Source organism: Oncorhynchus masou, chromosome 32, assembly GCF_036934945.1.
Source record: "Oncorhynchus masou masou isolate Uvic2021 chromosome 32, UVic_Omas_1.1, whole genome shotgun sequence".
NCBI lineage: Eukaryota > Metazoa > Chordata > Actinopteri > Salmoniformes > Salmonidae > Oncorhynchus > Oncorhynchus masou.
Genome location: NC_088243.1, coordinates 70,727,538 through 70,742,129, shown reverse-complemented (window position 1 = coordinate 70,742,129; position 14,592 = coordinate 70,727,538). Strand labels below are relative to the sequence as shown.

The window sequence follows — 14,592 nt, the reverse complement described above, 5'->3', positions numbered from 1 at the left end:
TTTCTCGTTCTCCCTCTACCCCTCCATCTCCCTCCCTCTCACGCTCTGTCCACTTCTCGCTCTCACTCTCCCTCTACCCCTTCATCTCCCTCCCTCTTACGCTCAGTCCCTTTCTCGCTCTCCCTCTAACCCTCCATCTCCCTCCCTCTCACACTCATTCCCTCTCACCCACCCCCTCTTCTCTATGACACTTCTTCACATAAGCTCCCCATCTCCACCACTCTAGAACCATGGAACCAGGAACCACTAACTGACAAGCAGTAGTGAAGAACGAACATGGCCCCTTCTACTTCCCCTGCCAGGGATTCTGATGTGTCGTTAAACTGTGGAAGTCGGCAAAGAAACATCAACATTAATTCCTCCGCTAAATGATCCTGCTGAATAATGTATGCGAGAGGTTACAACGATATGTAGAGCCCCCCCCCCCACCCACCCACCCACCCACTTTCTACCTTTGTCAGCCTAATTGCTCTTGCTATCCGCCATTCAAGCGCCTCAGAAGTCTACTGCCGATGAATACTGCCAGACAGACATGGCTAGGCCTACTATCAGGCAATAATGTTACCGGAGCCTTGTATCAAAGGCTGCCCTGGCTGGGAGGGATCCCTCTACATTAGCACGGGGACTTCAAAGGAAAGTACTGAGGTATTCACACAGATCTGAGGGCCCTTGTCTGAAAGTGGGCATAATGCTCTGCTTGGTGTAAACACACAGATACACACTTGGAAATATAATTAATTCTACATTTCAATTTTACACTTTGGTCATTTAATAGACACTCTTATCCAGAGGGACTTACAGTCAGTGCATTCAACTAAGGTAGATAAACAACCACATATGACAGTCAAAGCCAGTAAAAGGTTCCTGGGAGAATAGCGTTGTGGTTGAAGTGTTCTGGTGGTTGTCAGAAACTTTGAACATGATCACTGCCAGTTGAATTCTTATTCTATGGACACACACACACACACACACACACACACACAAAGGTCTCTCAGGCTTAAGTAGGAGTGGGCATAATGTACAGCTTAAAGGTGCTCTGGGTGGCAGTGTAAACCATAACACACAGTTACCGAGTGGGAATTCTTATTCTAACAATAAGGGATGAATGATGAGTAACAGACACAGCTTTCCACACACCTTTTCTCCTACCTTGGTCGGGCAGCTGGCAGACGTTGGGGGGCACGGTCATATTGAGCACATCGTTGACAGCCGTGTCTATGTAGTGGCCTCTCTGGACGTCGTGCTCACTGTCCGTCTGGTCGCTCTCCTCGTGCCCGCTGTCCTTCAGACTATTGCCCTCCAGGTCCTTGAATGTCGATGTGCTACAGAGGGAAGGAGGGAGGAAGAGGAGGAGAGAATGTTGATTTCCTGTCACATCAACTTCAATCAGAAGCTCTCTCCTTTCTCCTTCAGCACCTCTCCCCCTCCATCTCTCTCTTTGTAGATTTTTTTGCTCTTTCTTTCTTTGCTTCATTACATTTTTCTCAATCTTTTCCCCTTTTCACTCTTTCTTCCTTGACTGCTAAATGAACGTGTCTCTCTGCATCCTTCGCTCTCACACAGCTCTCGAGGCACTGGGAACGTTGACAGAAGGAGAGAGATGGTAGGCATCTTCAGAAGGACTCCTCTTAACACTGGCCTCAGCTGTATAAAGGGCACAACTTCACAGCCTTCCACATTTTATTAGTGTCGGGAACAGAACCTTGCTACTCCTGCAGTAGTCGGAGGGTGGTGATTGTGATGTTGGTGGTGGAGACACAGATAAACTCTGTTGGGGCTTTTAGGGATTAAGAGGCCATTTTTTGACTGGGCTGATAGCGGAGCAGAGAGGCTGCAGGCTGTTTCTAAAAGGGACAGCGTGGGGGCCGATGCACTGACTTCAAGGGCATCGCTAGTGTGAACCGTTCTGACTTTAAAGACCCACTCTGGGTATTGACGGAGGTTTCTATCATTTAAATTGATGAGATTATTACATACCCATTGATTCATTAAGAATATGACTTGTAAATTGGAGAAGAGAAGAAAAGCGAAGGAAAGAAAAGAAAAGAGAAGGAAAGAGAATGAAAGAGAATGAAAGAGAAGGGCTCCGCTTTATAGCAAACCAAGTGTCATAGCTGCCGTTATGTTGTTTTAAAAAGAAAAAGGAGTGGGCCTTTAAAATGGGATGCAATCAATCACTCTCTACTGTTCAATCAAAGGGGTATAGAAAATGCTATGCGCACATATAGTATGTGCACAGATTGCATCTGTCTTGTTTGGGGCTTACAGCCAATAGAGGCTGGGGAGAAAGGCCATCAGCAGCTGTATAGTACATGCATGAATTCCATTCATTTGATTGCCAACCCATTGGAACAAATTGTGCTAGGCAAACAAGACTGGTATTGAGGGAGGGGGTGAATGTATACTTGTACATGTAGCAGAGTGAGAGAGGAAAGAGAAGAGAAGGAAAGAGAAGGAAATAAAAGAGAAGTAAATAGAAGAGAAGAAAATAGAAGGAAACGAAAGAGAAGGAAAGAGAAGAGAAGGAAAGAGAAGAGAAGGAAAGAGAAGAGAAGGAAAGAGAAGAGAAGGAAAGAGAAGGAAAGAGAAGAGAAGGAAAGAGAAGAGAAGGAAAGAGAAGAGAATGAAAGAGAAAAAAAGAGAAGAAAAGAGAAGGAAATCGAGGAGAAGGGAAGGAACAAGAAGAAAAGGAAAGAGAAGAGAAGTAAATAGAAGATAAGTAAATAGAGGAGAACGAAATAGAAGAGAAGTAAATAGAGGAGAAGGAAAGAGAAGAGAAGGGAAGGAACAAGAAGAAAAGGAAAGAGAAGAGAATGAAAGAGAAGAGAATGAAAGAGAAGGAAAGAGAAGAGAAGGAAAGAGAAGAGAATGAAAGAAAAGAAGAGAAGGAAATAGAAGAGAAGGGAAGGAACAAGAAGAAAAGCAAAGAGAAGAGAATGAAAGAGCAGAGAAGTAAAGAGAAGAGAAGTAAATAGAGGAGAAGGAAATAGAAGAGAAGTAAATAGAGGAGAAGGAAAGAGAAGATAAGGGAAGGAACAAGAAGGAAAGAGAAGAGAATGAAAGAGAAGAGAATGAAAGAGAAGAGAAGGAAAGAGAAGAGAAGTAAATAGAAGAGAAGTAAATAGAGGAGAAAGAAAGAGAAGGAAATAGAAGAGAAGTAAATAGAGGAGAAGGAAATAGAAGAGAAGTAAATAGAGGAGAAGGAAAGAGAAGGAAATAGAAGAGAAGGAAAGAGAAGGTAATAGAAGAGAAGGAACGAGGAGAGAAGGAACGAGGAGAGATGCAAAGAGAAGGAAAGAGAAGAGAAGGAAAGTATAAGAGAAGGGAAGAGAAGGAAATAGAATGAAAAAGAAGGAAAGAGAAGAGAATGAAATAGAAGAGAAGGAAAGATAAGAGAATGAAATAGAAGAGAAGAGAATGAAATATAAGAGAAGGGAAGAGAAGAGAGAAGGAAATAGAATGAAAGAGAAGAGAATGAAATAGAAGAGAAGGAAAGAGAAGAGAATGAAATAGAAGAGAAGAGAATGAAATAGAAGAGGATGGAAGAGAAGAGAGAAGGAAATAGAATGAAAGGGAAGAGAATGAAAGAGAAGAGAATGAAATAGAAGAGAAGGGAAGAGAAGAGAGAAGGAAAGAAAAAAGAAGAGAAAAGAGAAAATAAAATAAATAAATAATAGAATATAATAAATAGTAGCAGCAGCAGTTCCCTTCTTTCCTGTGAGAAGCTGCCTGGGAAAAGGAGAGAGAGAGGGAGTGCAGTGGTGGTAATGATGGCTCTACATCTCTCTGATGTTATCAGTGTTATGGCATCTGTCCCAGACCACAGGCCCACATGCTCCTAGGGGGGATAACTATGTAGTGTGCTGCAGAGGGGCCTCTCAGGCGCTTTGTTTACATAAACACAGGGAATCTCAAATGGGGATGGGCTCAAACAGAGGGAAGTTGGAATGTTCCATAGCTGCAGGTAAAACAGGTGAATTATAGTCCTGGTCGCATCGTGCAGGCCGTTATTAGGGTTGTCTACACTACCACCCTCAGAACCACTAACCCCCTAATATCCTGCTTCAGGTGGACTCAGGAATGCACTATTACTAATACCTCACAAAGACAACACTTGTGCTCAGCTCAATGTTCTCAAAATGGCAGACAAATTAACTTCATTATTGGTACTTTCGTAACAGCATTGAGCTGATATATTTTTATACACTGAGATCTAACTTTGCTGCGAACCTCTTGCAGTATTGAAATCACTTTCCTGGCAAAAATGTTATTTGATTTCTTTAATCTTATTTATCGTGATGTGTAAGTTGTTTTAAGAGCCGCGATTTAGCAGGAGTTTTTCATAATTGCTTAATTAATGTGCGAGATGGATAATTGTTTTTTAATGGGAATGGGTAGAATTATTCATGATGTGAAGATAGAGAGTCATAAAGGTGACCTAACAGAACAGGGAGGGAACATTTTAGAGTTTAATTCCAAATTATATTCTTGATTCTGTCAATTTGTATCGAATACACAGAACAAACACTGATTTTAACAACATGCGCACTCATGCATTTGCAGCCAATACCATCAGACAATTATGGATCACAATGATTGATAGCGAAAATCATAAAATTGTCTAATCGAGAAGTACCTTTTGATAAGGTGTGCTCGGCTGTTTACGTAGCTGGAGTCGATATAGTTCTCCGTCTATAACAGAAGATTGGGGGAGGAGGGGGAAGAGGAGAAAGATGGGGAAGAGGGGGGAGGGAGAAAAAAACACAGAAGAGATGCATTTAATTACGTAGGGAACCAAATAATGTTACACCGGTAATTGCCTTTCAATATACATTTGATTTTACACAAAGGGCTGGTGAGCGAGCCTCTGCTTTCAAAGGCAGAAACCATTCTCTTTCAAAGCACACCCAGGGAGACAGGGAGAGAGAAAGGCAGACTAGGAGCTGAGAGAGCTGAGAAAAGTGCTGCAGTGAGCAGGGCCTCTCCTCCCTCCCACCCTGCTTCCATCCTCTCCCTCCCTCCGTCAGACCACAGTCTTCAAAATGGGATCATTAGGGAGGACAGTGCATCACGCAGAGAGATAGAGCGAGAGAGAGGAGGAAGAGAAGTTTCCCTTTTTTCTCCTCTCTACATCTCTCTCTTTCTCCTCAACCACTTTTGAGCAGATTGGAATCTATAAATATTAAATAAATAAAAGTGTGGAAAGAAGAAATTAAGAGCGTACCAGGGGGAATCTTAACTTTCGGCAATAGCAGATAAAAATCCAGCACGGAAGATATGATATGATATGATGGATCTCTGACCCACATAGTTCCAAGGCATCATGCGTTTAACTTTTTAACTTCACACATATTTATAGAAAGAGGTTGAGGGAGAGGGGAGCTCTGACAGTGGAGAGAGAGGACGTTGAGGCATCCCCTTGTGTCTGGTGAGAAAATACTCAGTAAAAAGAATCCAGCATTCAACATAAAAAATAAAATCCCCCAACATTTATAGAGGACTGTTGTAGTGAGTTAGAGAGGAGAGTACTGACAGGGGAGAGAGGGGACATTGAACAGGTAGTCTTTTGTGCTTGGCCAACATCCACTCACATCCAGATAACATGTCAAGGGGGTATCAAAGGCACTCTCAAAGGACATCCCCAGGGGGCCCATAAAAAAACTCCATGACCTGACCCTTTCAACAGACTTTGATAATATGCAATTGTTTTCCTTTGGGAAGAGGTAGAAATTCCTCTCATGGACTCATTACATCCCAGATAAAGGGATAGAGAGACCGAGTCAATGGCTCCCATCCGGTGAGGAAGTGTTAATTCTCAAACATCCTGAAAAAAAGAGTCACCCCTAGATGAACGAGGTTAATGCAGGCGGTGGAGCGAACTCACTGATTATCAATTGAGGGACACTTCTTGCCGGCTCGGCCCTGCTGTTCCTGGGAGCAGGGAGCCGTGTGCAACGGTGAGGCAGTGAGGCAGCAACGCAGGGTGACCAAACAGATTTGGATTAAAAATGGCACTTGAGTTTTGCTTTCACCTTGTTAGACGGTGAAACCTAATCCCCACCCTCTCCAATTGAACCTGTGTAGGTTGAGGCAGAAACCACAATGCAGAAGAGAGGGAGAGGCTTTTGATGGTCTTTATTGAGACATCCTGACTGACTTAAAAACACCCCATAAAACATGCCCCCACCCTTCATTAGAAAGCAAAGAGAGAGAGGGGGGGGGATAATGTTACCTGTGGGAAATAGCACCCTGTGACCCAAAATGTTTTATTTATATAACTAGACAAGTCAGTTAAGAACAAATTCTTATTTACAATGACGACCTAGGAACAGTGGGTTAGCTGCCTTGTTCAGGGGCAGAACAACAGATGTTTATCTTGTCATCTCGGGAATTTGATCTAGCAACCTTTTGGTTACTGGCCCAATGCTCTAACCACTAGGCCACCTGCTGCCCCAAAATAGCACCCTGTGACCCCGTTGTGGTCTTTGAAACAATGGAACAGCTTGTTAATGCTAGGTAAATGCATGTGTCTGTGTTTGTTTTACTCTTTAGTAACCCTGGAATTATTTCCCTGAGTTTCAAATACAAACACAATACAAGCATTATCATAAATATCATAAAGGTATCAGCGCTAGCATTGTTCTTAGAGGAACTCCCATGCTTTAACAAAGTACTGTATTTTAGTTCACAGAAGTGTAAAGTAAGTAAGTAGCCTTGTCTTGTGTGAGCCAGAACAGCTCATAGGCCAGGAGCCTATCTCCTGTTTCTGTTGCATGAGTCAGCTTGATGTACAAGTAAACCCCCTGAACAGGACACTAGTCTATCACAAGGCCTTACCCCCAATCTATCTCCTTGATGCTGAATGCCAAACAGAGACACATCAGGTCCCATTTTTATCGTGTTTGGTATGACTCATTCAGGAATTGAACTCGCAACCTTACAATCTCAGGGCAGAGGCCACTAATTGCACACCGCAAATTAGGGGGATTTTCTGATATAGGCATTTCTTGATATCACGTTACATCCATTGATGCTCACCATTTGTCCGTGGACTTTTCTTTCGCGTAGGGAACAACAGTTGTAGAGAACTGTAGCATTGTAGCTAAGCCTAACCCTAACCCTTTGCCTAACCTTAACCTCATTCTCCTAACATGCCACGCTAATTTGTAATCCTAACCTGCTATGTAACCAGATCATCTGTGTCGAGAAACAATCCGTCTCATAACACCTGAACCAGCCGATGTCGGGTGTCAATGAGTGTTTCCTGACATCAGGCAACACCCTCATAAAGTAACACCCCAAATTGTGGTCTGCAATTACACCAGTTGGTGTAATTAAGTTGGTGGCATCTTAATTGGGGACAACAGGCTCATAGTAATGACTGGAGTGTAAATGCGGGCCACAATTTAGGGTGTTTCTTTATGTGGGTGTTGGGTTCCAGGTAAAACCCTTTCCACAGAGGGTTCTACATGCAACCCAAAAGGGTTGTACCTGGAAACAAAAAAGGTTCCACTTGGAACCAAATAGGGTTATCCTACAGGGACAGCTGAAGAACACTTTTGGAACCATTTTTTTCTAAGAATGTACAACAGGTCCATTTAATTAATTAGTTAGTTCATTAGTTAGTTCATTAGTTAATTAGAAAAGAAGTGGAGGGCACTCAACCAATGTGAGTAAAGGTGCAACCATTACATTTGATAGGGCACAATGCTCACTCACTCACCATTCATTTTTTATTTATTTAAACAACTATTAAAAGCTTAGGTCATTTTAAAATTATCTGAAAACTAAGCATCTAAATAAATAACACAAAGATATGTAAAATCAGGTACTGACAAATTCCTGTCTGAAATGATGCTTTGAAATCATTTCCCAGGTGTTTTTTGTCACACTCCCTTCTAACGAGTCCTTGTGTATCAGAGATGGAAACAGAAGGCACGTACGTGTTTCTGAGTGTCGTAGCTTTCAGGAATGGGGTCATAATATTTAGCATAAACCATTCAAATTCTAGAGCCACATTCATATGAAGACAAAATTATCAACATGCCACATAGGCGCAAGAAACCTTGAGGAACTACACTATAGACAACCAAAATAGTGCTCCTCAATTTGGAACTGAAATTTGGATTTTGGCAGGAATTTTTTTGCAGACTTTAATTCATTTTCATAATTCAACCACCAGTCTAAATTAGTAAACGGGTCGGTTCTGGCCCGCAGACCTCCAGTTGAATAGCCCTGGTGTACTTCAATGGTTAATTGTATACCAATGTAAGTCACGGTTGTTATTGTGGGTTAAATGTCTTGTTTTTTCCACCGCCTCTGTCTAGTAGACTAGACTCGGCCTGCCAAAATACCTTCAATCACAGGCCAAATAAGGCCATTGTTTGTCGTCTCACCTCCACGCTGGCTAATTACCTCTGCAGCGAGATAATATTGTAATTAGCAAAGACGGCAGGGCAGGCGGCCTCCTGATAGAGATTTGAGAGATGACGATGCATCTGGACGCACTGAAGGTTAGCGGTTAGCTGCGGCGGGCCGCTTTTTCCCCTCCGTCTAATTAAACTTTAACTCATTGTTATCAAGGAGATAATTAGTAAAAAGCCATTTTAATTAACATTTTATTAGCTGCCCTTAATTCAGAGCGCACCATGGCGTGTTTGCTCAACAAGCAGTGGATAGAGAACAAAACTCCTTTGTTCCTGTCCAGCTTGACTCCATTAATATCAAACGTAATTGGGTGTCTGCAATTATTTTTGCTAGTCTTACCGGGGTTGGACGTGTATGCACTGTATGTAGATATATAAATATATATCATATCATGTGTTTTTTTGGTGTAGCGCGCCACCTGTGCTCCACTTTGGTCCCAGTGAGCACTCATTAAAATGTCTTGATCTCCATCTAGCCCAGGCACTCAGTGAGAAGCTAATGAACATGTATGGTGGGAGTAGCAAGGGGAAAACTTTATTAAAGAGATACACATTTCCTGATGAATCTTACTCTGGATCGAGCCCTGGAATTGGCTTGGAATAGCAAGCACGGGATTGAATGTAGTCCAGAGAGGGGTGGTGGAGCGAAGTCCTGAGAGGGGTGGTGGAGGGTAGTCCCGAGAAGAGTGGTGGAGCGTAGTCCAGAGGAGTGGTGGAGGGTAGTCCAGAGGAGTGGTGGAGGGTAGTCCAGAGGAGTGGTGGAGGGTAGTCCAGAGGAGTGGTGGAGGGTAGTCCCGAGAGGGGTGGTGGAGGGTAGTCCCAAGAGGAGTGGTGGAGCGTAGTCCCGAGAGGGGTGGTGGAGGGAAGTCCTGAGGAGTGGTGGAGTGTAGTCCAGAGGAGTGGTGGAGGGTAGTCCAGAGGAGTGGTGGAGGGTAGTCCAGAGGAGTGGTGGAGGGTAGTCCCGAGAGGGGTGGTGGAGGGTAGTCCAGAGGAGTGGTGGAGGGTAGTCCAGAGGAGTGGTGGAGGGTAGTCCCAAGAGGAGTGGTGGAGGGTAGTCCAGAGAAGTGGTGGAGGGTAGTCCAGAGGAGTGGTGGAGGGTAGTCCAGAGGAGTGGTGGAGGGTAGTCCCAAGAGGAGTGGTGGAGGGTAGTCCAGAGAAGTGGTGGAGGGTAGTCCAGAGTAGTGGTGGAGGGTAGTCCAGAGGAGTGGTGGAGGGTAGTCCAGAGGAGTGGTGGAGGGTAGTCCCAAGAGGGGTGGTGGAGGGTAGTCCAGAGGAGTGGTGGAGGGTAGTCCCAAGAGGGGTGGTGGAGGGTAGTCCAGAGGAGTGGTGGAGGGTAGTCCAGAGGAGTGGTGGAGGGTAGTCCAGAGGAGTGGTGGAGGGTAGTCCAGAGGAGTGGTGGAGGGTAGTCCAGAGGAGTGGTGGAGGGTAGTCCAGAGGAGTGGTGGAGGGTAGTCCAGAGGAGTGGTGGAGGGTAGTCCAGAGGAGTGGTGGAGGGTAGTCCAGAGGAGTGGTGGAGGGTAGTCCAGAGGAGTGGTGGAGGGTAGTCCAGAGGAGTGGTGGAGGGTAGTCCTGAGGAGTGGTGGAGGGTAGTCCAGGGGAGTGGTGGAGGGTAGTCCCAAGAGGAGTGGTGGAGGGTAGTCCCAAGAGGAGTGGTGGAGGGTAGTCCAGAGGAGTGGTGGAGGGTAGTCCAGAGGAGTGGTGGAGGGTAGTCCAGAGGGGTGGTGGAGGGTAGTCCCAACAGGGGTGGTGGAGGGTAGTCCCAAGAGGGGTGGTGGAGGGTAGTCCCGAGAGGATTGGTGGAGGGTAGTCCAGAGGAGTGGTGGAGGGTAGTCCAGAGGAGTGGTGGAGGGTAGTCCCAAGAGGGGTGGTGGAGGGTAGTCCAGAGGAGTGGTGGAGGGTAGTCCCAAGAGGGGTGGTGGAGGGTAGTCCAGAGGAGTGGTGGAGGGTAGTCCCGAGTTGGGTGGTGGAGGGTAGTCCAGAGTAGTGGTGGAGGGTAGTCCAGAGGAATGGTGGAGGGTAGTCCAGAGGAGTGGTGGAGGGTAGTCCCGAGAGGAGTGGTAGAGGGTAGTCCAGAGAGGAGTGGTGGAGTGTAGTCCAGAGAGGAGTGATGGAGAGTAGTCCAGAGGAGTGGTGGAGTGTAGTCCCGAGAGGAGTGGTGGAGGGTAGTCCCGAGAGGAGTGGTGGAGGGTAGTCCCGAGAGGAGTGGTAGAGTGTAGTCCCGAGAGGAGTGATGGAGGGTAGTCCAGAGGAGTGGTGGAGGGTAGTCCCGAGTGGGGTGGTGGAGGGTAGTCCAGAGGAGTGGTGGAGGGTAGTCCAGAGGAATGGTGGAGGGTAGTCCAGAGGAATGGTGGAGGGTAGTCCAGAGGAGTGGTGGAGGGTAGTCCAGAGAGGAGTGGTGGAGTGTAGTCCCGAGAGGAGTGATGGAGGGTAGTCCAGAGGAGTGGTGGAGTGTAGTCCAGAGGAGTGGTGGAGGGTAGTCCAGAGAGGGGTGGTGGAGGGTAGTCCCGAGAGGAGTGGTGGAGGGTAGTCCCGAGAGGGGTGGTGGAGGGAATTCCCGAGAGGAGTGGTGGAAGGTAGTCCCGAGAGGAGTGGTGGAAGGTAGTCCCGAGAGGAGCGGTGGAAGGTAGTCCCGAGAGGAGTGGTGGAAGGTAGTCCCGAGAGGTGTGGTGGAAGGTAGTCCTGAGAAGAGTGGTAGAGTGTAGTCCCGAGAGGAGTGGTGGAAGGTAGTCCCGAGAGGAGTGGTGGAAGGTAGTCCCGAGAGGAGTGGTGGAAGGTAGTCCCGAGAGGTGTGGTGGAAGGTAGTCCTGAGAAGAGTGGTAGAGTGTAGTCCCGAGAGGAGTGGTGGAAGGTAGTCCTGAGAGGAGTGGTGGAAGGTAGTCCTGAGAGGAGTGGTGGAAGGTAGTCCCGAGAGGAGTGGTGGAAGGTAGTCCCGAGAGGAGTGGTGGAAGGTAGTCCCGAGAGGAGTGGTGGAAGGTAGTCCCGAGAGGTGTGGTGGAAGGTAGTCCCGAGAGGAGTGGTGGAAGGTAGTCCTGAGAGGAGTGGTGGAGTGTAGTCCCGAGAGGAGTGGTGGAAGGTAGTCCTGAGAGGAGTGGTGGAAGGTAGTCCTGAGAAGAGTGGTAGAGTGTAGTCCCGAGAGGAGTGGTGGAAGGTAGTCCTGAGAGGAGTGGTGGAGTGTAGTCCCGAGAGGAGTGGTGGAAGGTAGTCCCGAGAGGAGTGGTGGAAGGTAGTCCTGAGAGGAGTGGTGAGAGGTAGTCCTGAGAAGAGTGGTAGAGTGTAGTCCCGAGAGGAGTGGTGGAAGGTAGTCCCGAGAGGAGTGGTGGAAGGTAGTCCTGAGAGGAGTGGTGGAAGGTAGTCCTGAGAAGAGTGGTAGAGTGTAGTCCCGAGAGGAGTGGTGGAAGGTAGTCCTGAGAGGAGTGGTGGAGTGTAGTCCCGAGAGGAGTGGTGGAAGGTAGTCCCGAGAGGAGTGGTGGAAGGTAGTCCTGAGAGGAGTGGTGGAGTGTAGTCCTGAGAGGTGTGGTGGAGTGTAGTCCCGAGAGGAGTGGTGGAAGGTAGTCCTGAGAGGAGTGGTGGAAGGTAGTCCTGAGAAGAGTGGTAGAGTGTAGTCCCGAGAGGAGTGGTGGAAGGTAGTCCTGAGAGGAGTGGTGGAGTGTAGTCCCGAGAGGAGTGGTGGAAGGTAGTCCCGAGAGGAGTGGTGGAAGGTAGTCCCGAGAGGAGTGGTGGAAGGTAGTCCCGAGAGGTGTGGTGGAAGGTAGTCCTGAGAGGAGTGGTGGAAGGTAGTCCCGAGAGGAGTGGTGGAAGGTAGTCCCGAGAGGAGTGGTGGAAGGTAGTCCTGAGAGGAGTGGTGGAGTGTAGTCCCGAGAGGAGTGGTGGAAGGTAGTCCCGAGAGGAGTGGTGGAAGGTAGTCCTGAGAGGAGTGGTGGAGTGTAGTCCCGAGAGGAGTGGTGGAAGGTAGTCCCGAGAGGAGTGGTGGAGTGTAGTCCTGAGAGGAGTGGTGGAGTGTAGTCCCGAGAGGAGTGGTGGAAGGTAGTCCCTAGAGGAGTGGCGGAGGGTCGTCCTGAGAGGAGTGGTGGAGTGTAGTCCTGAGAGGTGTGGTGGAAGGTAGTCCCTAGAGGAGTGGCGGAGGGTCGTCCTGAGAGGAGTGGTGGAGTGTAGTCCTGAGAGGAGTGGTGGAAGGTAGTCCCTAGAGGAGTGGCGGAGGGTCGTCCTGAGAGGAGTGGTGGAGTGTAGTCCCGAGAGGTGTGGTGGAAGGTAGTCCTGAGAGGAGTGGTGGAAGGTAGTCCTGAGAGGAGTGGTGGAGTGTAGTCCCGAGAGGAGTGGTGGAAGGTAGTCCTGAGAGGAGTGGTGGTAGGTAGTCCTGAGAGGAGTGGTGGAAGGTAGTCCTGAGAGGAGTGGTGGAAGGTAGTCCTGAGAGGAGTGGTGGAGTGTAGTCCCGAGCGGAGTGGTGGAAGGTAGTCCCTAGAGGAGTGGCGGAGGGTCGTCCTGAGAGGAGTGGTGGAGTGTAGTCCTGAGAGGAGTGGTGGAAGGTAGTCCCTAGAGGAGTGGCGGAGGGTCGTCCTGAGAGGAGTGGTGGAGTGTAGTCCCGAGAGGTGTGGTGGAAGGTAGTCCTGAGAGGAGTGGTGGAAGGTAGTCCTGAGAGGAGTGGTGGAGTGTAGTCCCGAGAGGAGTGGTGGAAGGTAGTCCTGAGAGGAGTGGTGGAAGGTAGTCCTGAGAGGAGTGGTGGAAGGTAGTCCTGAGAGGAGTGGTGGAAGGTAGTCCTGAGAGGAGTGGTGGAGTGTAGTCCTGAGAGGTGTGGTGGAAGGTAGTCCCTAGAGGAGTGGCGGAGGGTCGTCCTGAGAGGAGTGGTGGAGTGTAGTCCTGAGAGGAGTGGTGGAAGGTAGTCCCTAGAGGAGTGGCGGAGGGTCGTCCTGAGAGGAGTGGTGGAGTGTAGTCCCGAGAGGTGTGGTGGAAGGTAGTCCCGAGAGGAGTGGTGGAAGGTAGTCCTGAGAGGAGTGGTGGAAGGTAGTCCTGAGAGGAGTGGTGGAAGGTAGTCTTGAGAGGAGTGGTGGGGGTAGTCCTGAGAGGAGTGGTGGAAGGTAGTCCTGAGAGGAGTGGTGGAGTGTAGTCCCGAGAGGTGTGGTGGAAGGTAGTCCTGAGAGGAGTGGTGGAAGGTAGTCCTGAGAGGAGTGGTGGAGTGTAGTCCCGAGAGGTGTGGTGGAAGGTAGTCCTGAGAGGAGTGGTGGAAGGTAGTCCTGAGAGGAGTGGTGGGGGTAGTCCTGAGAGGAGTGGTGGAAGGTAGTCCTGAGAGGAGTGGTGGAAGGTAGTCCTGAGAGGAGTGGTGGAAGGTAGTCCTGAGAGGAGTGGTGGAAGGTAGTCCTGAGAGGAGTGGTGGGGGTAGTCCTGAGAGGAGTGGTGGAAGGTAGTCCTGAGAGGAGTGGTGGAAGGTAGTCCTGAGAGGAGTGGTGGAAGGTAGTCCTGAGAGGTGTGGTGGAAGGTAGTCCTGAGAGGAGTGGTGGAAGGTAGTCCTGAGAGGAGTGGTGGAGTGTAGTCCTGAGAGGTGTGGTGGAAGGTAGTCCCTAGAGGAGTGGCGGAGGGTCGTCCTGAGAGGAGTGGTGGAGTGTAGTCCCGAGAGGTGTGGTGGAAGGTAGTCCCGAGAGGAGTGGTGGAAGGTAGTCCTGAGAGGAGTGGTGGAAGGTAGTCCTGAGAGGAGTGGTGGAAGGTAGTCTTGAGAGGAGTGGTGGAAGGTAGTCCTGAGAGGAGTGGTGGAGTGTAGTCCCGAGAGGTGTGGTGGAAGGTAGTCCTGAGAGGAGTGGTGGAAGGTAGTCCTGAGAGGAGTGGTGGAAGGTAGTCCTGAGAGGAGTGGTGGGTGTAGTCCTGAGAGGAGTGGTGGAAGGTAGTCCTGAGAGGAGTGGTGGAAGGTAGTCCTGAGAGGAGTGGTGGAAGGTAGTCCTGAGAGGAGTGGTGGGGGTAGTCCTGAGAGGAGTGGTGGAAGGTAGTCCTGAGAGGAGTGGTGGAAGGTAGTCCCGAGAGGAGTGGTGGAGGGTAGTCCCGAGAGGAGTGGTGGAAGGTAGTCCTGAGAGGAGTGGTGGAGTGTAGTCCCGAGCGGAGTGGTGGAAGGTAGTCCCTAGAGGAGTGGCGGAGGGTCGTCCTGAGAGGAGTGGTGGAGGGAGGGATGATACTTAGGCTCTAT

At 48.8% G+C, this 14,592-nt stretch overlaps 1 protein-coding gene across 4 annotated transcripts in view; it reads right to left on the bottom strand.

Annotated features, from left to right (window-relative positions):
* The window catches only part of LOC135526551 (protocadherin-19-like), a 95,169-nt gene that overhangs the window by 33,308 nt on the left and 47,269 nt on the right, over positions 1-14,592 (bottom strand). For 2 of the 4 annotated variants that reach the window (XM_064955033.1, XM_064955035.1), the window contains exons 3-4: positions 4,637-4,692; positions 1,138-1,322 (exon numbers count right to left, since the gene is read on the bottom strand). In XM_064955033.1, coding sequence (XP_064811105.1) covers positions 1,138-1,322; positions 4,637-4,692 — 241 coding nt within the window. The remainder of the gene's footprint in view (positions 1-1,137; positions 1,323-4,636; positions 4,693-14,592) is intronic. The other 2 variants (XM_064955034.1, XM_064955036.1) reach the window with 1 other exon arrangement.